Genomic DNA, 24,970 nt, shown 5'->3' with positions numbered 1-24,970 from the left:
GGATGATGAGGTCACTGACTGTACTTGCGTGCCTGAGAGAACAGAGGAGGAAAGTGAGGAGGAGGAGGCACAACTCCAACAAGGCAGGATATCCTCCAGCAGCTGGCTTAAGGGTAGCAACTCTATTGCATCACACCACAGAGCTCCACAGGTGAAGGGCTCTGCTGACTTCCAAAAGTTCATTGGTGTGGGCTTTTTTCAACACATGTGCAGCAAACCACAGCTTTGCTGTTTGCAAACTCTGTCTGAAGTGATCAAGCATGGCCAGAACACCAGCCATTTGGGCACCACATGCTTGCCAAGACATATGACCACGGGCCATTCAGGTGCTATTGCGCATGGACTGCAAGACCCACATCATAAAAAAATACAGACTTCTTGTTCCTCATCTAGGATCTCTACCCCTACAATACCTCAAGTCTTCTCAAAAGTTCACTGAGTGGAATTATTGTACAGCAATGGGTGCCACAGGTACTTGCACCCAATCTGCTAGCAGTACACCACCTTTTGATTTCACCAGGCAAAGCTACCCCAGTTGCTGAACCGTAAAAGAAAATACTGCCCTAGCCACCCACATGCTCAGCTTAGCACTACAACTGCTGCCTTTTCATCTGGTAGACTTTGCTCCCTTTTGTGAATTTACAGAGTATGATGTACCACAGTGGCAGGTTTCAAAAAGAAATTTATTTTCATGTAAGGCCATTCTAGCTCTGTACCATCATGTGGAAGGCAAAGTTTTGGTCTCATTGGACAGGGCGGTCAACAGCAAGGTTCACATTACTGCTTACTCATGGTCCAGCAGGCATGGTCAGGGACGTTACATTTTTTTCACGGCACACTGGGTAACTCTGATGGCAGCTGGGAAGGATGCAGGACAGGGTTCAGTGCTGGAGCTTGTTTTGCAACCACGCCTCCAAAAAGCTGGTGATGATTCTGCCACATCTGTCTGCTTCACCCCCTCCTCTTCTTCTTCCTCTATGGCCTCTTCTGCTGAAATGTCATCTGAACCAGCAGTGCTCCCTAAGCGTTCAAGGGGCTACATAAGCAGTCAGGCTAAAAGATGCCATGCGGTGCTTCAGTTGGTCTGTCTAGGGCATAGGAGCCACACCGGGAGATTCTGTCATCTCTGCAGGGGCAGACTCTGAGGTGGTTGATGTCACGGCAGCTTGAGCCAGGAATGGTTGTATGCGAAAATGGCACCAACCTTCTCTCCGTTTTCTGACAGAGACACTTGACACATTTTCCATGCTTGGCACATGTCCTGAATTTGGTGGTGCAGCATTTCTTAAACAGGTACCCAGGCTTACAAGATCTTCTGAGGCAGGCCAGAAAAGTCTGTGGCCATTTCCAGTGGTCTTACAATCCCAGTGCTCGGCTGGCTGACATTCAACGGGAATTTAACCTGCCCACTAACTGCCTCATTTGTGACATGTCCACCAGGTGGAACTCAACATTGGCAATGCTGCAGTGGCTGCACATGCAGCAGAGGGCCATCAGTGAGTACCTGTGTGAGTATGGCACAAGGACAGGCTCAGGGGAGCTTTGCTTCTTTTCACCACACCAGTGGCTACTGATAAAGGATGCATGCACTGTCCTGTCACCATTTGAGGAGGCCACAAGGATGGTGAGCCGAGACAATGCATGCATCAGTGACACTGTCCCTATAGTTTTCCCCCTGGAGCACACACTTCGTGGAATTATGGACAGGGCCCTTGAGGCAGAACAGTGGGAGGAAGAGGAGGCCTTCCTTTCCTCTCAAGGCCCCTTCATGCAGATACCATTCCTGTGGGGCCGCAAAACACACAGGAGGAAGAAAAAGAGGAGGATGATTGTGTCAGCATGGATGTAAAGGATAACTTACAGCAGTCTTCAAGGAATGGTTTTCAGTCCCCAGAAACCCAAGGAGTTGTACGTGGCTGAGAGGAGGTAGTTCCTGACAATGTCATCCTTAGTGACCCAGAGGATTCAGAATCACATGCCTCCTCAAAATTCCGCTGCATGGGCTCTCTGATTCTGCAAATCCTGCAAAAGGATCCGAGGATTTGTTGTATCAAGGAGAGGAATCATTACTGGTTGGCAACCCTTCTTGATCCATGTTACAAGGGTAAAGTTCCAGAGTTCATCCATCCTTTGCAGAGGGAGCAGAGGATGAAACATCCTCAGGACGCCTTGAAATAAAATTTTTGTTATTTTGGTTACCATTTCCTGGACAACGTGTTTCTGAGGCTTCTTTCAGTCAAAGGAAGAGCAGTGGAGAAGACGGCCGGCTGACCGATGCCTTTAAACAATTCTTTAGTCCTCAGCGCCCAGAGCTGTTAGGTTTAATCAACCATCGGCAGTGTCTGCATCATATGGTGCAGGATTATCTAGGGGCAAGAGCAGACTTGGAGACCTTTCCAACTGAGCATCCACTGGGTTACTGGGTCTTGAGGATGGACCACTGGCCAGAACTTGCTCAATATGCAAACGAGCTACTGGCCTGTCCTGCATCCAGCATGCTTTCTGAATGGCCATTCAGTGCTGCTGGAGGGTTTTTGATGGATAAAAGAGTGCGCCTGTCCACAGACTCCATTGATACGCTGACATTTATCAAAATGAATCAGTCCTGCATCCACAGCAGCTATCAAGCCCCTGATGCTGATGTAACTGATTGAATTTGGTAGGGATCTGGGATCCCTTGAAGACTGCCTATGCTGCCTATCCTATTTAAGAATCTTGATTATGCTAGCTTCCAACAATATTTTTGGTTTAGGACACCACCAACATCTAATGCCCAATTTTTCTGCACCTGTTTGACAGGTGCATGTAATTTCATTTTTTTCCTAATTTTTAACAGCAGGGCCCATTCCTGCGCCCAACAAGAGTAACTGTAAGGGGTTACAGTGTTCAGGCACCACCAACACCTACTGCCCAATTTTTCTGCACCTGTTTGACAGGTGCATGTCATTTAATTTTTTTTTTTAATTTTTAACAGCAGAGCCCGTTCCTGTGCCCAACAAGAGTAACTGGGAGGGGTTACAGTGTTCAGGCACTACTAGGGATGGGCAAACGGTTTGGGCTTAGCATAAGTTTGGCCTGAACATCACCCATTCAGGTATTCGCCTAACTCCCAAATTTCTGGGCACTTAGTGGGATGTTTGCCCACCGAGCGCACAGTCAATAGGTTGTTAAGGCTTCCCCACTGAGAGCTAAATTAAAAAAAAAACAATTAAAAAGGAGAGAATGTGTTTTAAAAAATTGGGGAAAAAAACAGCATGGGGGGACCCTTTTGGTATGGTATGGATTTTAACCACCTCCCTACCAGCGCATTGTAAAATGACACCAGCAGAAACACTCCCTCCCTCCTGCAGCCCATCAGAGTACTCAAGTACATATCTGCGGCCCCTGCCCTGGAGTAGCAGAATTTATTTTGGGATGTAATTGGAAGTATGAATATGCTGTGTGTGAGAAATAACTTGTTGTGACAATTTTGTGTAAAAAAAAAAAAAATGAATTTAATTTTCCTTAGAATTGTGGGAAAAAAAATACTAATTAAAAAAACTCATTATGCCTCTTACTAAATACCTTGGATGGTCTACTTTCCAAAAAATGGTCATTTGGGGGGTATTTGTACTGTCCTGACATTTCAGGGCCTCAAGAAATGAGACCGTCAGTACAGACCATCAGTACATCAGGTGTGATCAAATTTTAATGATTTGCACCATAGCTTGTAGACTGTATAACTTTCACACAGACTAAATCATATCCACTTTTTTGTTTTGTTTTTTTACCAAAGATATGTAGCAGTATACATTTTGGCCAAAATTTATGAACACAAATTACTTATTTGCAAAATGTTATAAAAGAAACTAAAAAAGAGTTGTTTTTTTCAAAATGTTTGCTCTTTTTTTAATTATCTCGCAAAAAAATTAAAAACCCAGTGATGAATAAATACCACCAAAAGAAAGATTTTGTTTGGGTACAGTGTTGCATGACTGAGTAATTGTCATTTAACCACTTGCTTACTGGGCACTCCTATCCAGACCAATTTTCAGCTTTCAGCGCTGACGCACTTTGAATGACAATTGCATGGTCATACAACACTGTACCCAAATGAAATTTTTATCATTTTTTTCCCACAAATAGAGCTTTCTTTTGGTGGTATTTGATCACCTCTGCGGTTTTTATTTTTTGTTTAAAAAATGTAAGACTGAATTTAAAAAAAAATATATATTTTTTTATATTTTGTTATAAAAAATTTAAAACAGGTAATTTTTCTCCTTCATTGATGTACGCTGATGAGGCAGCACTGATGGGCACTGATAGGCGGCAGTGATGGGCACTGATGGGTGGCAGTGATGGGCACTTATGGGTGGCAATAATGGGCACTGATTTGTTACACTGATAGGCAGCACTGCTAGGTGGCACTGATTGGCACTACTGGTGGGCATTGATAGCTGGCACTTGCGGACATTGATAGGTGGCACTTGTGGCCATTGATAGTTGGCACTGTGAGCACTGTTAGGTGGCACTGTGGGCACTGTTAGGTGGCACAGATGAGGCAGATGTGCCTCTTCCACTTCGGGACCTTTGTCCCTCGTATCTGAGCCAGTGATCGGCTTTTTTTTCTACTCACGCTATCAGCGCGAGTAGAAAAAAAAAACGATTACAGATCTTTTGTTTACATCATGTGATCAGCTGTCGTTGGCCCTTACTCGGATCGGTGATCACCCGAGTCTCAGTGATCACAGCGCGTGTGCACAGGGGAGGCCGTCAGGTCCTGCGCTGTGGCCGTCATTCGGCCATAGCGCGGATGTCAAGTGGTTAAAGTGTGAGAGCACTGAAAACTGAAAATTGGTCCAGGCAGAAAGTGCCCTGTATTGAAGTGGTTAAGGGGAACCCTATAACAGAATTTAGAGAAAAAAATGGCGTGGGGTACCCCCCGCCCCAAATCCATTCCAGGTCCTTTGGGTCTGGTATAGAATTTAAGGGGAACTCTACTCAAATTTTTTTTTTAAATGGCGTGGGGTCCCCCCCAAAATCCATACCAGACCCTTATCCGAGCATGCAGCCTGATAGGCCTGGAAAGGGGAGGGATGAGCGAGGGCCCCCCTCCTGAACCCTACAAGGCCACTTGCCCTCAACATGGGGAGGGTGTTTTGGGGTGCCCCCCAAAGCACCTTGTCACCATGTTGATGGGGGCAAGGGTCTCTTCCCGACAACCCTAGGCTGTGGTTGTTGGGGTCTGCAGGCGGGGGGCTTTTTTGGAATCTGGAAGCCCTCTATATCAGGGTCCCCCCATGTGAATGGGTATCAGGTACATTGTACCCCTAACCATTCACCAAAAAAGGGTCAAAAAGTAAGAAACATTAAACAGTTGTGACGTGTCAGTCTGAATCACGGCTGATCACAGTGTAAACAGGAAGAACCGTTTATCGCAAGTAGAGGAGAGCTGATCAGCAGCTCTCCTTACAGGAGGGTCTGCGCTGATTGTTTATCAGCGCAGACCCCCCCCCCCCCCCCCCCCCCCCGCGGATGCTCACACTGGACCACCAGAGATGCCACCAGGACCATCAGGGATGCCCACCACATAAACCAACACACATGGATGACCAGGTATGCCCCCCATGGTCACCAGGGATGCCACACAGTGCCCAAAATATGCAAATCAGTGCTCACAAATGGTGCCGGTCTTTGCCTACTACTAAGGCTTGCCAGATGTCTCCTCATCAGTGATGCCCAGCAGTGCCATCTATCAGTGTCCATCAGTGCCACCTATCAGTGCCCATCAGTGTTTACCTATCAGTGCCCATCCATGTCACCTATCAGTGTCACCCATAAGTACCCATCAGTGCAGCCTTTCAGTACCCATCAGTGCCGCCTATCAGTCCTGCCTATCAATGTCCATCAGTGCTGCATACCACTGCCACCTATCAGTGCCAATTAGTGCCACCTATCAGTGCCACCTCATTGGTGCCACCTCATCAGTGCCCATCAGTGCTCATCAGTGCAGCCTCATCAGTGCCCCGTGCCCATCAGTGAAGGAGAAAACTTACCCATTTACAAAATTTTATAACAGAAACAAAGAAAAACTATTTCTTTACAAAATGTTCAGGTCTTTTTTTATTTGTTGCGCAAAAAATAAAAACCTCAGCAGTGATCAAATACCACCAAAAGAAAGCTCTATTTGTGGGAACAAAATGATAGAAAATGTGTTTGGGTACAGTGTAGCATGACTGCGCAATTGTCATTGTCAAGTGTGACAGCGCTGAAAATTGGCCTGGGCAGGAAGGGTGTGTAAATGCCTGGTATTGAAGTGGTTAAAAAAGAAAAAAATATATATTGTCCCTCGATGTATCCGCCATCAGTCACGTTGCCACCGGACCGAAAAAAAGAGAAAAAGAAACGCTGTCTTCTCTTAAGAAGCCTCCTGTCTGCTTTTGACAGCTCTTATATAGGCAAGGGGCGGGGCCACCTGGCTACGACACCCGGTGGCACTGCCCCCTTCCGATGTCATGTGAAGTTAGAAGGGGGCGGTGTCACCAAGTGATGTAACCAGGATGCAAATGGCCGAGAGGCCTCCCAGGGGGTGGAGCGTTTTTTTTTCTTCTTCTATTTCACAGGTTCAGCAGGTGGCGTGATTGACGGTGGATTACATCGAGGGACACTATTTTTTTTCTTTTTAAATAAAGGACTGGTCAAAAACTGTTTATTATGTTTCTTACTTTTTGACACTTTTTTGGTGAATGGGTAGGGGTAGGATGTACCTGTAACCCATTCACATGGGGGGGTAGGGATCTGAGGGCCCCCTTATTAAAGGGGGCTTCCAGATTCTGAAAAGGCCCCCACCAGCAGACGCTGACAACCACAGCCCAGGGATGTCGAGAAGAGGCCCTTGTCCTAATCAACATGGGGACAAATGGCTTTGGGGGGCACCCCAAACCACCCCCCCTTTGCTGAAGGCATGTGGCCTGGTATGGTTCAGGAGGGGGGTGCTTGTTTGCCCCCCCTTTTCCTGACCTGCCAGGCTGCATGCTCAGATAAGGGTCTGTATGGATTTGGGGGGGGGGGGTCACGCCTATTTAAAAAAAAATATTTATTAAAGAACTTGTCAAAAACTCTTTACTGTGTTTCTTACTTTTTGACACTTTTTTAGTGAATGGGTAGGGGTACGATGTACCAGATACCCATTCACATTGGGGGGGGGTCAGGATCTGAGGGCCCCCTTGTAAAATTCCAATCCAATCCAGATTCTGATGAACCCCCCACCTGCAGACCCTGACAACCACAGCCCAGAGTTGTCGGGAAGAGGCCCTTGGACTGGGGGGGGGGGGGCGGGTACCCCATGCCATTTCTTTAATTTTTTTTAAATCCTGGGAGCCAGCAATACATTACAGCAGCGAAAAGGTTAAAATTACATTTTTTCCTTTAGAAATGTAATTATTGCTGCGGCATGTTCTATACATCGCACAGATGCACCACTTTACAGGCAGACTAAGGGGACCCCCAGGCACGATGTTTAAAGAAATATTTAATTTTTATTGTTTCACTTTAAGCATCATTAAAATCACTGCTCCTTTAAAAACAATCGTTTTATAAACTTTTTTGCATTGATACATGTCCCTCCACCCCAAACTCTCTCATCCATGTCTTTATGGACCTTGCTTTGTGCACTGGTGTGCAGTTATGTTGGAACAGGAAGGGGCCATCCCCAAACTGTTCCCACAAAGTTGGAAGCATGAAATTGTCCAAAATGGCTTGGTATGCTGACACCTTAAGCGTTCCCTTCACTGCAACTAAGGGACCAAGCTCATCCCCTGAAAAACAACCCCACACCATAATCTCCTCTTCACCAAATGATTTGGACCAATGCCCAAAGCAAGGTCCATAAAGACTTGGATGAACGAGTTTGGCCTGGAGGAACTGTCCTGCACAGTGTCCTAACTTCAACCCAAGAGAACACCTTTGGGATGAATTAGAGCAGTGATTGTGAACCAGGCCTTCTTGTCCACATCAGTGCCGGACCTTGCAAATGCGCTTCTAGAAGAATGGTCGAAACATCCCATAGACACACTCCTAAACCTTGTAGACAGCCTTCCCAGAAAAGTTGAAGCTGTTATAGCTGCAAAGGGTGGGCCAACTCAATATTGAACCCTACAGACTAATGCCCCGTACACAATTCCGACAACAAAATCCTAGGATTTTTTCCGACGGATGTTGGCTCAAACTTGTCTTGCATACATATGGTCACACAAAGTTGTCGGAAAATCCGATCGTTCTAAACGCGGTGACGTAAAACACGTACGTCGGGACTATAAACAGGGCAGTGGCCAATAGCTTTCATCTCTTTATTTATTCTGAGCATGCGTGGCACTTTGTCCGTCGGATTTGTGTACACACGATCGGAATTTCCGACAACGGATTTTGTTGTCGGAAAATTTTATATCCTGCTCTCAAACTTTGTGTGTCGGAAAATCCGATGGAAAATGTGTGATGGAGCCTACACACGGTCGGAATTTCCGACAACAAGGTCCTATCACACATTTTCCGTCGGAAAATCCGACCGTGTGTATGAGGCATAAGACTGGAATGCCATTGTAAAGGTAGGCATCCTAATACTTTTGGTAATATAGTGCATTTAGCATTATTATGACTGCCTTTATATTAGAATGCATGGAGCTTGTTAGCTGTTGCTTACAAGTGTAATGATTTTGTTGGAAATCCTCCATATTGTATTATAGGGGAAATTTAATTCAATATTAGTCTTGGATTTAAATAAAACATGCCTTTAAAATGAAGCTTACAACACCAGCATATGCTAAAGAGAGGGAGAGAGAGAGAGAATAGGGGGAGAGAGAAGTGTGAATGTTTGGTTATCTACTAATAGCAACTTTTAATCTCTTCCTCCTTGGAAACATATTTTTAATGTGTACTTTTTGGTTGTAAAGACCTAAAATAAATTGTTTAAACATCCTGATGTTTCTCCCTCATAAAGGTCAACACTTTTGTCCTGTTTCGTGTGGTTATGGTGACAATCTCTAGTGCTAGAAGACGCTCCAAGATGATGACACCCAACTGTAGTCTAGAGAAACAGATTGGCATCCAGGTCTGGTAAGTTTACATATCTCAACAAACCCGTAAAAAGGACTATGAAAATCCAACTTTAATACAGTACATATTTCACTATTGATCACAAACACCAAAGATCTGCTGTATGTTTTACAAAATAATTTATCATACAATATTTTCCTCACTTAGAAAATGCTAAAGGATAAAACAAAAATCAAAAAATGTAAAAACAACAACAGAACAAGCATTTCTAAGTTTTGCTATAGACTCAGAGCTTGTTACAGATAACAGCTCACTGCCCACTGCACTTTAAATGGGGAACAACTCTTGCTGCCTGGCATAAATCTACATAAAATTAAGATCATTAATTCTGAATAGCTTAATTAATTTATTTAATTTCAGCAAAGAATAATTTGTCTTTACTCTGGAAGTCACCTCCTCTAGGCCCATCCATTGTCGTGGTTTATTCAAGTAGATCATATAATGTTCATGGGAGAATTAACACAGCATGGTCGACAATCTCTGAAATCCAACATTTGGGATCTCTGGAGAGAATTTAAAGGGGAGCTAAAGGCTTTTTTGAACAGACTGCAAACAGGCAGGCTATTATCGTAGAAGAGACATGCAATAAAATTCACCTACCTGTCTTCCTGCAGTCTTCTGCAGTATGTAAGCTGAGCTGCACATGCACAGCTCAGCTTGCATTGCTGGCACAGTCTGTGTGCCAGGATGACTGACTTCTGTGCGGTAGTTCCATCATCCTGTGCCAGCCAATGGAAATGCCGAAGACCGGCACCCAGGGAGAAGAAGCCAGCGATGGCGAGAGACCTGGACCACTAGAGAGGAAGTAAGTTTACCATAGTTCCCCTTTCAGATATTTACAGACTATCTACAGGCTTGCAGTCCCTTACGTTACTGATTTAGTGACACATGATCTAGGAGACTCCCATAATTAATGTTCCTTCTTTTCCCCTTTTTCCTTTTTTTTTCTAAATTCTTATATTGATGCCTATGTGTAATCTTAAGAAGTAGATCTATAATTTTTGAATTAAGTTGAAACAAAGAATTAATTGTTTTTGGCAACTAATTGTTGATTTGGAAAGACATTTATTTTTCTGATAATAAAATTGAAATTAATAAAAAAAGTCCACCTGCAGAACACACATTCCCTTAAAGTGTCACGAAACCCAGGACCCTGCATTCACTATATCTGGTCTCCCACAGTACATAGAACATGAGAATGCAATTTTTTTTGGTAAACATAAACTGCTAAATACCTTTTCTCATCAGCAGTATATAGCAGTCTTGTGACTTCTATCAGTGTCTGGTTAAAGCTTGTAAGAGGTGTTTTCATACTGCACTGGTTGTTCTATCAGGATGAAGGATGCAGGACCCCTGACCCTCTATCTGGACAGTGCTGATTGGTCCTGTGCTGATCACATGCACTCTCCCAAGCAAAAAAAAAAAAAAAAAAAAAACACAATACAATAGCAATACACACCAAAATGAGAATGTGCAGCCTAACTCCAGCAACTCAGTCTTATCCGGACATGTTTTGGAGGGACAATGCAAGAAGGGGAGAATCAGAAAAGACAGGATCAAACAGCCTTTTTACACAAGCAGAGGATTAACCTCTTAGGTTCCACAGTGAGTATAACAAGCATGCTTTACTGCATATACAGACTGATTTTACTGTTGTGGGTTTAGTAACACTTTAATGAAAGTGGAAATTTATTCAAAGTTTCTCATAAAAAATACCATAAAACTGAAAATTAATCTGTGCAATATTTTCTTTTCAGGGCCACTGCAAAACCCATCATTGTCCTGCTCCCTGTCTTAGGACTGACCTGGTTATGTGGAATTTTGGTACATCTCAGTGTAATCTGGGCCTATGTTTTTATCTTCTTGAATTCATTTCAGGTACTGGATATTTTCCTTTACATCTTTAATCCTCCATATCTTTTATGCGTTTGTTTCATATGGGGACCCATTTATTTATATATATATATTTTTTTTTCATAAAGTTTTTATTGATTGAACAGAAAATCAAAAAATAATGTAACAATGACATAGTCTTGTAGATGCAGTACTAGTACAATGGTAATGTATTACAATTTACATTGGAACATTACTAATGATATGGCAACAGTATGTTGACAAATAGAACAGAAATAAACGGTTTATGCATATATTTTGCATAGGTATAGACATTCAGTGTTCCATGTGTTCGTTATACGAGAAAAAAGTAGTACCATGGGGAGGGGGGGGGGATATACATGAGGGAGGGGGGTAACGAGGTGGGTAACAAGAAGTATATACTAATGAATCCTTTTTACCAACTTCTGTGTAATAGTTTCAATTATTGTATATTGACTGCTTTATAGGCTGGGGTGTTTTTGAATTCTAGCCAGATGTACCAAATCGATGTGAATTTTGTTATTTTTTCCTGTGATATGCTAATGAGTTCTTCTATTTTTTCAATGTTATTTATTCTACGAAACCATTCTTTTTTTGTTGGAGTGATATTAAACCGCCAGTGGCGGGGAATGCAGTGTCTTGCTGCATTTATCATGAACAATGCTAGTGACTTTAGATATTGATTTTTAGGTATCGAATTGTGGTGTAGTAAGTACTGTGCTGGATTAAGCCTAAGATTTTCTGAGGTGATTGAGATAATAGTTTCATGTACCATTTTCCAGAAAGTCTGGATCAATGGGCAGGACCACCATATATGTATAATCGAGCCTTCCTCTTGTTTGCATCTCCAGCATCTATTGGATATTTGAGGTGAAAATTTGTGAAGCAGGGTGGGAGTTCTGTACCATCTTGTAATTATCTTGAAACCACACTCTTGGGTGGCTACATTCAGAGAACCTTTTTGAGCATGCATATAGATCGTCTCCCAGTCTGTTTGTGTTAAGTGTATGTCAAGATCCTGTTCCCATGCTTGACATGCCGTATTGGAGAAGTCTGTTTTACCCTCAAATAGTGAGTTGTATAGGGTGAAGATGATATGTCTTTGTGGGGTTTTTTTTAACATAAATCCTCTAGGGTGGTAGGAGTCCTAGACCAGGATTGGGCCGTTTCTCTTCTGGTCAAGAAATGTTTAATTTGTATGTAGTTCCATTGTGTGATTATATTTGGGTTGATTTCTTTGTTTATTTAATCTCTAGATAGAAGTGTTTCTTTTTTAAAAAAAAGGTTTGGTCAGGATGTCTTTGTGGGGCCAGATAGATTTTGTTCTGTTCCTGGGGGGAAATCTGAGTTGTTCCTAAAGCCCCATACACACTATCAGATTTTCTGCTGATTTTTGTCTTCAGATTTACCAAAACCATGTAGTGCAAGGGCCTGCCTGATTGCATACAAATTGTAACTCCTAAGGTTTGACATATTATATGGTTTTGGTAAATCTGAAGGAAAAAATCAGCAGAAAATCTGATAGTGTGTATGGGGCTTTAGTGGGGTGAGTGGACCAGGCCATGGAGAGGGGTTGTTCGCTTTAAAGGTATTTAGAAAGATCTCTAGAGTGGGACCAATGAGAGGGTGAGATTTGGCAGCTATTGGGTGATGTTTTGGGTGTATCCATGGAAGAGATCTAACAAGATGGTAGAGTTGTATTTGTTCTAAGGAAACCCAGTCTTTAACTGAATGGTGAATATTCCAATCCAATATTCTTGCTAGTAGGGCTGCCTGGTGATATTGGCGTAGATCAGGGAGCGCAGTTCCTCCTTTGTTTTTTGGTAGATTTAGTCTAGTAAATTTAATTATGGGGGGTTTACTTCTCCAAATGAAATTTGAGCATGCTTGAAGAAAAGAGGTAAAGAAAGATGAAGGTAATCAAATGGGGATTGTTTGCATTACATAGAGAAAGCGGGGTAGGATTGTCATCTTGATTAACGAGGCTCTACCAAACCATAAAACGTTTAAGGAGTTCCATCTCTTTAGATCGTCCTTTGATTCTTTTAGGATTGGTGTGTAATTCAGCTTAAAGAGATCATTCAAATGAGTGGGGATTTCTATTCCTAGGTAAGTTATGGAATGTTTGGCCCATGAGAAGGGGAAGTTTTTTTTGCATAGTTCTACTGAACATGGGGGTAGTGTAGTGTTGAGGGCGTTGAATTTCGAATGATTAATTTTTAAATTTGATAATAATTGGAATTGTCTAAGTCTTGAATAAGGTTGGGTATGAAAATATGGGGTTCTGAGAGAAAGAGAAGCATGTCGTCGGCAAAAGCTGGGACTTTCAATGTTTGGTGATGGATCTGTATTCCCTTGATGTCTGGATTAGATCTGATTCTGTTTAATAGCTGTTCCAGTGTAAGAACGAACAAGAGAGGGGATAGGGGGCAACCCTGTCTTGTACCATTGTACCACTGTCAGTTGAAGGCGTTCAACAGGTGGCCATTGACACAAACTTTTGCTGTTGGGTTGGAGTATAGAGCTCTGATATATGCTCTCATTAGAGGTGGGATTCCAATGTGGTTTAAAACAGCGTCAATATAATCCCAGGCCACTCTGTCAAATGCCTTCTCAGCGTCAAGGGAAAGAAAAAAGCTTTGTTTCTTTTTAGATGAAAGCCAGTGGTTTATGTTTATTGCTTTGATCTTATTATCGCGTCCTTCTCTGCCTGTGATAAATCCCATTTGATCAAGGGATATAAGGGAAGTTAATAGAGGGAGAAGTCTATTTGCTAATATCTTGGCGTATATCTTTACATCAACATTGATCAGGGAAATTGGTCTATAATTTGGAACTTGGTTGGGATCTTTACCTTCTTTGGGAATTACAGATATGTGTGCTTCTAATAGTTGTTTTGGTGGATGTTGTTTGGATATGAGCGAGTAAAAGAATTTCAGGAATCTAGGCTTTAGTATATTAGTGAATGTCTTATAGTATTGTAGGGGTAATCTGTCTGGACCTGGGCCTTTACCTATTTTCATGTCCTTAATTGCTTTATCAAATTCTGGGCCCAAGATGGGGGCTTCGAGTTCCTGGGCCGTGTTTGCTGCTATTTGGGGTGGGCTATATTTCTGTAGGAATTCTTGTATGAGCTTTGTTCTTTTTTCTGTGTTTTGAGGGCATTTAGGGTTGGATGGAATATTGTAAAGGGTCTGGTAATAAAGTTAAAACTTTTGCTATCTCTTCATTAGATGAGTGTAATGTGCCTTGATTATCTCTTATTTGATGTATTGTGGATGCAACTTTTTTGTTCTGGACTGCTTTTGGTAACATTTTCCCACTTTTATTGCCCTGTTCATAATATATCTTATGCCGTAGTATGTACAGTCGTTTCGTTTTCATGCTTAGTTCTTCTGATAGTGCTGCTCTAGCATTTGTTAGTTCGTAGTGTTGCAAGCACGACAGTACACTTGTGTGTTATTTCTAGTTGGTGGTTTTGATCAAAGATTTTATTTTTGATTGATGTTCTTTCTTCTGTCTGGCTAGTTTGGCAATGAATACTCCCCTTATGACACATTTGTGTGCTTCCCACTTTGTAAGTAGTGAGGTTTTATCATTCTCGTTTTGTGTGAAATAGTCATTTAACCTGTCATTGAAATGTTATATGTTTATGGGGTCTTTCAGGATGGAAGTGTTGAGTCTCCATGATTTAGTTTTAGTAATATTTTCTGGGAAAGTCAGTGTCATAGAAATTGGGTGGTGATCAGATAAGATCATGACTTCAATTGTTGAGTTTTTCAGTAATTTGAGGTCAGGCTGGGATAAGAAGAAGTAGTCGATTCTAGTAGTATTTTTTATGGACTGAAGAGAAGTAAGTAAAGTCTTTAGTTTGTGGGTTTAGAGTTCTTCAGGCGTCATGAAGCATTAGGTCTTGTAGTTCTTGTAGCTTCAGTGCTCTAAAAGGAAAGCTTGGCGTACCGTTTGATGTGTCTATGAGTGGGTTTAAGGGAATATTAAAATCAGCTCCCAAGATGAGGATGCCTGAAGTGAAGTTGGTCAATAAATATTTTATTTTACGGAAAAATGCTACTTGTTTTGTGTTTGGGGCATATATGTTTGCTATGGTTATGGGATGAGATCCTATCTTTCCTTTGAGGAATATGTATCTTCCTCCAGGATCTAGCATAGAGTCTAGTAATTGGAATGAGGTCTGCTTAGATATTAGTATTGAAACTCCTTTTGTTTTCCCTTCTGGATTGGTTGCGTGGTATGCTAGTGAAAATGTTTTATCTTGAAGTTTTGGAACCTTGTCAGCTTTAAAATGAGTTTCCTGAATGCAAATGATGTTAGCTTTTTGTTTATGAAATCCATTAAGAAATGTGGTTGTCTTTTCAGGAATGTTGAGGCCTTTTGCGTTTATCGAAAAGAGTTTTATTGATAATGGAGTGGATTGATGTTTATGGGTGAGCATGTAAATTGTTGTTTTTTTTCAAAGCTGGGTGTTAATTATTGAACTTTTAAACCAATAATTTCCAAGGTGGAGTGTTTAGTACGTTTGCTTGGTGTATTTTATTTGTTTGGTTTAAAAAAAAAAAAAAAAAGTAGAAGTGTGTGTGTGTGTGTGTGTGTGTGTGGAGGGGGGGGGGAGATATGAGGGGGTTGAAGGAATCCAGAGGTAGTATTAGACCTGCTAGTCTACCCTAATTGAGAGGTCCGGTTGTTTCAAAGGGTAAGAAACATTCCACCCTTTGTGTGGGTTTGAGGTCTAAGTAAGTCCAGATGGAACCCTATTGTATTTATAATTATTACTCTCTCTCTCTATGTCTCTAAAAATAAAGACAAAGAAAGATAAAGCTTGGTTCTTTTCTTTTTTCTTGTTTTGAATTTACTAGCACAATGGAGCAGCTAGCTTCATTTATTTTCAAAAGGTTCAGGATTCAGGTACGTGAGATGAGTTTAGGGAGAGATAACATAATAGTTGGCCAAGCTATATTTTATTATATGTTGTGAGGTATAAAGTTATGAGATACTATACTTTGAAGTGATTGTGTATTGAGCCATGCCATAGAGGGATGAATCCTATTTTCTGGACTATGTAAATCTATACAAATAGAGATTGGTTATATTATCTTAGGCAATTATGTAGATCACTAGAGGGAGCCATTGCATAAGAAAATGTAACCTTCATGTAAGATATGAGATCTTAATGCATAGCTTATTAATATATTTAAATTCAGGTAAACGGTACCATAGTCTTAGTGCAACTATTTAAACTTATGATGAAGATACAAATTGATTATAAAACCTTGCAATGAGATTTTCTCCAGCGGTAACTGGTGTATATGTAAGGCATCATGGTGGCCACGGTAAACCCCTTTCTATTATAACATGAAAAAAGCCCAACTGATGTTGTGTGGTTTATCTAGTACAGTTATGTGTCTCCCAATTAGAGTGTATGGAGGGAGAATTGTATGGATTTGTACTGTATTACTTTATATGTTGATTATTAAACTGTAGTTGTTATGGTCCACCATTATGCCTTTCACTTATGCATGTTTTAGGTAAATCTTGTAATAACTGTATATAACAACAACTGATGTTATTTTGACTGGTTAAAACTGAGCAATACAAGTATGTCCATATCTTGGAATTGTGAACTTAATAGCTCAGGTTCTATTCTGTTGTAGTTCTGCTTATCTGGAAAGAAGTCCTAAGCACCCCTTGTTCTGCATCCAGATATCTGGTATTAATGTCATCAAGAGCATGTGAATGCCGAAGGAATTATAGTTCGTGGTGGAGTAAGTGTGATTATGAGATTTATGTTCATATCATCTTAGTAAACTGTGTGTTTGAAAGTGCAGTTCATGTGCGGTACTTGCAGGCGTTCTACCGTAGTTCCAGGGATAATTATCATACCATTGTGATGATTGAGGTTTCCAGATATCCTGTAGATGATCAGGAATACTTTAGAGTGGTAGTCTTGCCTTGCTTGGTGTAAACATCATAGCTGTAAATGGAGAAAGAATAAAAACAAACAGTTAACCTTGAAAACAGAACTTTTAGCTTGATGGTTGGATATCTTGTTAATGTCTCAACTGATGGTTTTAAAGAATGAATGCTGTACATCAGTTGGTTGTGAGAGAAGGTTTACCGAATGGCAACCGTTGAAAAAGAATCTGAGATTTCAGGAATCCATTTGATCAGGACGATCCATGTGATCTCTGCGTCTAGCGGTGAGATTCCAGGGCTTCCTTGAAGTACACCTTTTCTGTTGTGTTGAGCTGATGGTGATCTGCGACATCGATCTCTGTTTCTTTGAGCTCTTGGCATATAGTTGTTGATTACTTTGATCCATGTGTCATTTAACATGAAGTACTTGTACCAATCTGGAACTTCAATTGTATGTGGATGTTCAATGTTTCACAGAAAGATTGAAGATCGTCAGGCGTACGTAACAGTGCTGTGTGGCCTCTCCATGTAGCTGAGAGACAAAATGTAAACTTCCATTTGTATGGAATGCCTCTGGTATGCAATTCATCTAGAATCAGGCGTAAAGCTCTGCGTTGCTGTAGTGTAATGTTAGATAGATCTTGGTAAAGTTTTATTTCATTACCATTAAAGAGGACTCTCCCTTGCTTTTTTTAAGGATGGCTTCCTTCAGGGGAAAATTGACTAAGCAACAGATTATGTCTCTGGGGGGATCTGTATCTCTTCCTCTTGGTCCGAGAGCTCTATGTATCCTCTCAATCAATGGGGGAATCAGGGAGTCTGTCCAATAAGTTATTTAATATTGTTGCAGCAGTTTTGTTCTAATGGATTTTGGTCAGTATTTTCTGGGACCCCTCTGATTCTTATATTATGACGTCTTCCTCAATTGTCGAGGTCTTCTAAGTGACAATGTATATCAATAATGTGTGAGAGGTGCATATCAGAAGATTTCTGTACCTGTTTAATGGCGCCTGCATGCAGTGCTGTGGCCTGCTCCACCGATCCCATCCTAGCTGCTATGTCCTGTATGTCGGCCTTGAGTTCTGTGATGGCTGCTGACAGGGTTGCTTTTATATCCAGGGCAACTGCTTGCAGGTCTGAGAGGGATAGGGCTTGTGTGTGCTGTGAGGATTGCACAGCCTGAGTTGCATGTTTGTGAGCGCCATGTGCCAGTAATAGGACAGGAGCCGCCGAGCGGGATGGATGGTTTAGGCGAGGCCGAGGCTGTGAGGCCTTCCCCCTGTGATGTCCGGAGCCTCGCGGGGATGTTGCTGTTTTGTTGCTGGTTTGAGTTCTGGGGGTCGCGGGAGGCTGAGGAGCTCCGATCTCCCTTTGCCATGTCTGGGAAAGGGGTCTCTAGTTCTGTAGCTTGATTTAGCTGCTCCTGAGTGCGGGAGTGCAGGGATTAAGCGTCCATCTTGGATCGGAGTTAGACCACGCCCCCTCCCCATTTATTAAGCTAAAGCAAAACAAACAACTTTCATTCTCCTGACTTTTTGTAAAAGTAATTTTTTTGTCAAAATCTAGTAAAAGAAAATAGAAAAGCTTTAAGATTTTGTGCAAAGCTCATTTTTAGGTGTTACGTACTGGAGTTTTAATCCTTCGTAAGAACTCATGTTGATACCAGTCCTTAATATAGAACTATAGACAACATTTTGTATAGAGCAAGAGAGGGTTATAACCTCCCAGCAAACTAAGACAATTCCTTGGGGACCCCCAGGTTCCCAGATCTAGTGTTCCTGTTGGAAGATTTCCCCACTATTACTTTTCTGGGACAACCCACAATCTGGGATTTTATTTTACTTTCACTTTCAATGATAATGGTAAACAGGACTAACGGTGAATTTCCTTAATGGGGGCACAGAAAGAGATAAAAATGAACAAGCATTCTAATCTTCCGCACTCTATCCAAAACCATTTAAAAAAAAGTTTTTCCTTTAGCTCTACTTTACCTACTGGGGTTGTTGCACAAAAATATCTATTCCTTGTAAAGCACCAGTTGCTTAACCACTTCAATACCAGGCACTTTTGCACCTTCCTGCCCAGGCCAATTTTCAGCTTTCAGCGCAATCACTTTTTAAATGACAATTGCGCGGTCATGCGACACTGTACCCAAACTAAATTTTTATCATTTTATTCCCACAAAATAGAGCTTTCTTTTGGTGGTATTTGATCACCTCTGCAGTTTAATTATTTGCTAAATAAAAAAAAGACCGAAAATTTTGAAAAAAAAAAAAGTTTTTCTTTGTTTTTGTTATAAAATGTTATAAATAAGTAAGTTTTCTCCTTCACTGATGGGCACTGATAAGCTGCACTGATGGGGACTGATAAGGCGGCACCAATGAGGCAGCACTGGTGAGGTGGCACTGATGGGCACTGACAATGGGCACTGATGGGCACTGACAATGGGCACTGATAGGCAGCACTGATAGGTGGCACTGATATGCAGCACTGATGGGTATTGATATGGGCACTCATAGGTGGCATTGAAAGGCTGCACTGATGGGTACTTATGGGTGGCACTGATAGACGGCACTGTTGGGCACTGATGGGCACTAATAGGTGGCACTGATGGGCACTGATGGCTTGCACTGATGGATATAACTGATAGGCATCACTGGTGGCATTGGCACTAGCAGGCATTTTGATTTGGCACTGATTGGCAGCTGCCTGGGCACTGGTTGGCAGCAGCCTCGGCACTGATTGGCATTTCCCTGGTGGTCTAGGGTGGCATACCTGGTGGTCCAGTGTGGTGGCAATCCCTGCTGGTCTGGTGGCATCCCTGGTGGTCCCGGGCGTATATCTGAGGGGGGGCTGTGCTGATAAACAATCAGCACAGACCCCCCCGTCAGGAGAGCAGCCGATCAGCTCTCCTCTACTCGCTTCTGTCAGACGCGAGTGAGGAAAAGCCAATCAATGGCTCTTTCTGTTTACATTGTGATCAGCTGTGATTGGACACGGCTGATCACGTGGTAAAGAGTCCCTGTCAGAGGCTCTTTACTGAAGACGTAGTTGCGATGTATCAGGCTGACACGCCGCAACAACTATCACCGCGCTGCATGCCCCGGGGGAGCCCAGCAGCTTGATATCCTGAAAGACGTCATATGACGTCTGGTTAGGATATCGCAACCACTTTGCCGAAATCATTTTGTTATATGGCGGGCGGCAAGTGGTTAAGTTAAATGAAAACTGGGCTTTTTGACACCTGATGTCCCAAAAAAGAATCTATACAAATTTGTTTTGATGTAATGTTTGTTAATAGTATTGGCTATCATTATTTTTTAAAATTAAATATTAAAATAAAATTGTGCATATGACCCCCAAAAAAGTGATAATAATGGTACTATATGAAAAGCTGCTAACAAAATGTGTGATATATCATATAAATCTATGAGATTAATGGAACAAGTGTAGTGCCCATATAAATTGACTAGGGGTCGACCGATTATTGGTGTGGCCGATATTCACTTTTTTTGAAGGATCGGTATCGGTAACAAACTTACCGATATTACCAATATTGCTGCAAGTGGTTGTACTGGGGTGATGCCTGCAGCTGCCATTCTTTAGAGCGGACAGTCGGCTTTCTAGTAATAACAACTGATGCGACTAAGTAGCCGCTCGACCGTTATCACAAGTAGCAGGAGGGGACGTCCCCCCTCTTGCCGCTTTCTGCCGCTCAGCCCGAGTCTCCCGTCCCATGTCCGCCGGCTGGCCAGAGATCCAAACAAAGCCAATTGCTTTGTTTGGGTCTCTGATCTAGTAACCTGTAAACTATGTCATGACATCAATTCCGGATTACTCTCATCTTAAAGGCACCAGTTTTAAAAAAATAGAAAGTATTCAAAAAGGCTGATCTTGGCATTTTAAATACTTTTAAGTGTAAAGGAGGGGTTTGGGGTCTTATAGACCCCAAATGCCTCTATAAAGAGTACCTGTCACTGCCTATTACTGTCACAAGGGATGTTTACATTAAAAGTACATACATAAAAGTGATAAAAAAAATAAAAATGTAAAAGGACAGTGTAAAAATAAAAACTTTACCTCTACAGATAGTGGCTATCGGCCTTAAAGGCAGCCGAAAAATCGGTATCGTATGGGCCCTGAAAAAACAATATTGGTCGACCCCTATAATTGACAACCATGTCTGTGCAAAAATCCCACACTCCTTCCTGTATCACACAGTGGCTAAGTGGTTAGCACTTCCGCCTAGCAGCACTAGGGTCTACCTGCCTGAAGTTTGCATGTTCTCCCTGTGCCTGTGGGAATTTCCTCCCACACTCCAAAGATGTGCTGGTTAATTGTCTCTTGTCTAAAACGGCCCTAGTTTGTGTATGCATGAATGTGAGTTAGGGACCTTAGATTGTAAGCTCCTTGAGAACAGGGACTGATGTGAATGAACAATATATATGTAAAGTGCTGTTTAATTTAATGGCACTAAATAAGTTTAGGGCCGCTGGAAGATAACTGGTTGCCCTGACCTTGCAAGCCTTCTGACACCCTGGGTTCAGACATATTTCAAAGTTATAATGCAATTACACAGACACCAGACTTTAGCAAAGTAAACAAGAAATGTACTTAATATTCTTGAATCAGATAAGAACAAGAATAACTTAGGTAGATATCTTTTGGTGTTAAACTCTTATGCCGCGTACACACGACCGTTTTTTCTGTCGGAATAAACTCTGAAGGTTTTTCCGACGGAGGGAAATCCTCCATACTCCTTATGATCTCTACAGACATATCAGCTAACAGGTGATATCACCTCTATCAGCCAAGAGCAATTGTGAATTTCCTGGAACAAGTAGAGGTGCACGCAACCATGTATCAGGGTGCTTAAAGATGTGGCAGCAAGTCCTCCTGTCTCTGTTGCCTGGGGAGTACATCCCCTTGGTCCCAAGTGCCCCAGAGTCTGTCTTAGGTTGCTTTCACACTTTTGCATTAAAAAAAGCAGAAGAAATATGTGTGACCATGTCTTCCTATGGAACCCTTCACATTGATCCATTGCGAGTCCGATGCATTTTTAAAATCCTGCTTGCTGCATTTTTAGTACAGGTTTGGTGCTGTAAAAAAACTGCACCAAAAATGCACCTCTCCTTTGAAATGCATTGAAAGCGTGGCAAAAACACATAAAAAATGCACCTGTGTTGCATTTTTTTATGCGGTTTTTGAGTCTTATATCCTGTGAAAAATGCACCGCAAATGCGGTAAAATCGCAGAAGAACGGAATATGCGACTTTGCCGCATTTTGCTGTGGATCAGTGTGAAAGAATCTTAACATAGGAAAATATCCAGCTGCACCTAATCTCACCTCCAATTAGACCCCGATTCGTTTCAGAGCATATCAAAATGTTCACTCTCCTGCGCTGTGTGGGAAGTCCAAACGTGTTATCAGACTCTTATCTTGGCATGTTAGTATATGTGGATAATGCACGCCTCACTGCCTTCCAAAGACTGGGGGAGTCCAAATGAACTGAAAGCATAGAGGAACACAGAGGACGCAAAGGCTTAGCACATTATCCTCAATACTTGTTCCTCAGGAAAGCTATATACAGCAGCACTAAATAGAGAAATTAGTGATCCTGTCTGAAAAGTTCCTTGTCAACACTAATGCCGCGTACACACAAGCGGGCTTTACGGCAGACTTTGTCCTGCGGACTTTTCGACGGACTTTACGACGGACTTTACAAATGAACGGACTTGCCTACACACGATCAACCAAAGTCCGACGGATTCGTACGTGATGACATACGACCAGACTAAAACAAGGAAGTTCATAGCCAGTAGCCAATAGCTGCCCAAGCGTCGGTTTTTGTCCGTTGGACTAGCATATGGACGAGCGAACTTTTCGACCGGACATGTTTCATTTCTAGGTCCGTCGAACTTTTGGGGAAAAAAAGCCAGCCAGTACTGATCCCTCTCCTTGATACCACAAATCCGAGGGTCCTTTTGCAGGCTTTGCAGGATCAGGGAGGCAATGCAGAGTAGGTTTGCTGAGGCATTCGGTCCGGAGTCCTCTGGGTCACTAAGGACAACCTGATCCGCAGCCACCTCCTCCCAGCCACGTACAAGTCCATGGGTTTCTTGGGACTGTAAACGATCCCTTGAAGACTGCTGCTGATGCTGAGTGCTAGGCTCCACCTCCATGCTGAAACAATCCTCCTCCTCCTCTTCCTGTGTGATCGGTGGGCCCACAGGAACACTGTCTGGATAAAGGGAGCCTTGAGAGGTAAGGAAGTCCTCCCTCTGTTCTGCCTCAAGTGCCCTGTCCATTATTCCACACAGCGTGTGCTCCAACAGGTAGACAAGAGGGACAGTATCACTGATGCATGCACTGTCACTGCTCACCATCCTCGTGGCCTCCTCAAATGGTGACAGGACAGTGCATGCATACTTGATCATGAGCCACTGGCGTGGTGAAAAAAAGCCAAGCTCCCCTGACCCTGTCCTGGTGCCATAATCATACAGGTACTCATTGATGGCCCTTTTCTGCATGTGCAGCTGCTGCAGCATGGCCAATGTTGAGTTCCATCTGGTGGGCATGTCACAGATTAGGTGGTTCTTGGGCAGGTTGTATTCCTTTTGGAGGTCAGCCAGCCGAGCACTGGCATTATATGACCGGCAGAAATTCACACAGACTTTCCTGGCCTGCCTCAGGAGATCCTGTAAGCCCGGGTACCTGCACAAGAACCACTGCACCACCAAATTAAGGATGTGAGCCAAACAGGGAACATGGGTGAAGTGTCCCTGTCGGAGGGTGGAGAGGAGGTTGGTGCCATTGTCACAAACCACCATTCCTGCCTGAAGCTGGCATGGCGTCAACCACTTCTGAGCCTGCCCCTTCAGAGCTGACAGAATCTCTGCCCCAGTGTGGCTCCTGTCCCCTAAGCACACCAGCTCAAGCACTGCATGGCATCTTTTTGCCTGAGTGCATGCGTAGCCCCTTGAATGCCTACAGAGCACCGCTGGTTCCGAGGACAAATCTATAGAGGAAGAGGCCATGGAGGAAGAAGAAAAGGAGGGGGTGGAGGAGAGAGGTATGTCAGAATCACCACTAGTAGCATTTTGGAGCCGTGGTGGTGGAACAAGCTCCAACAATACTGCACCCTGTCCTGCATCCTTCCCAGCTGCCAGCAGGGTCACCCAGTGTGCCGTGAAAGATGGGTAACGTCCTTGTCCATGCCTGTTGGACCATGAGTCAGCGGTAATATGCACCTTACCGCTGACCACCCTGTCCAGCGAGGCCAAGACATTGCCTTCCACATGCTGGTGGAGAACTGGAATCGCCTTTCGTGAAAAAAATTGGTGTTTGGGAACCTGCCACTGAGGTACCGCACATTCCACAAATTCACGATAGGGGGCAGAGTCTACCAGCTGAAAAGGCAGCAGTTGGGGTGCTAGCAAATTAGCCAAGCTAGCATTCAGCCGCTGGGCATGTGGATGGCTGGGACCGAATTTCTCTCGCCGGTTTAGCAACTGGGGTAGGGAAATTTGCCTGGTACAATCGGATGTTGGTGTAGCGATAGCAGATTACCAGCAAGTACTTGGCACACCTAATTCTACACCTTCATTCCTCTCAGTGCAGGTTTCTGAGAGAACTGAAGTTATAGTGGGGTTGGAGATCCCAGCTGATGAGGAGCAAGGAGAGGTCCGCCTTGTTCTTTGGTGTGGTCTTTAAAGTATGCTTGCCAACGGACTGCATGGGAGTTTGACATGCTTGACATGTTTGGTCAAGCATGTGGTGCCCAAGCAGCTGCTGTTTTGGCCATGCTTGATACGCTTCAGAAATATGTTGCAAACAGCAACGGTGCAATCTGCTTCAGATGTTTTAAAAAAGGCCCACACCAAAGAAATTTTGGAAAAACGTGCAGAGTCAGCAGCGCCCTGCACATGCGGAGCTCTGCAGTGTGATGCAGTCGGTTGGCTGCCCTTAAGCTGGCCCCTGGAGAGCATCCTGCCTCATTGGAGATGTGCCTCCTCCTCATCCTCCTCTCTCCTATCAGGCACCCACATAGAGTCAGTGACCTCATCATCCCCT

General features: G+C 43.0%; 1 protein-coding gene across 1 annotated transcript in view; it reads left to right on the top strand.

The window, feature by feature from the left end:
* Positions 1-24,970, top strand: part of ADGRD2 (adhesion G protein-coupled receptor D2) — a 1,056,485-nt gene that overhangs the window by 604,772 nt on the left and 426,743 nt on the right. The window contains exons 19-20 of the mRNA XM_073600363.1: positions 8,975-9,090; positions 10,848-10,968. Of these exons, the coding sequence (XP_073456464.1) occupies positions 8,975-9,090; positions 10,848-10,968 (237 nt within the window). The remainder of the gene's footprint in view (positions 1-8,974; positions 9,091-10,847; positions 10,969-24,970) is intronic.

Source organism: Aquarana catesbeiana, linkage group LG09, assembly GCF_042186555.1.
Source record: "Aquarana catesbeiana isolate 2022-GZ linkage group LG09, ASM4218655v1, whole genome shotgun sequence".
In the NCBI taxonomy this organism is placed as follows: Eukaryota; Metazoa; Chordata; class Amphibia; order Anura; family Ranidae; genus Aquarana; species Aquarana catesbeiana.
This window is presented reverse-complemented; position numbering and strand designations above follow the sequence as displayed.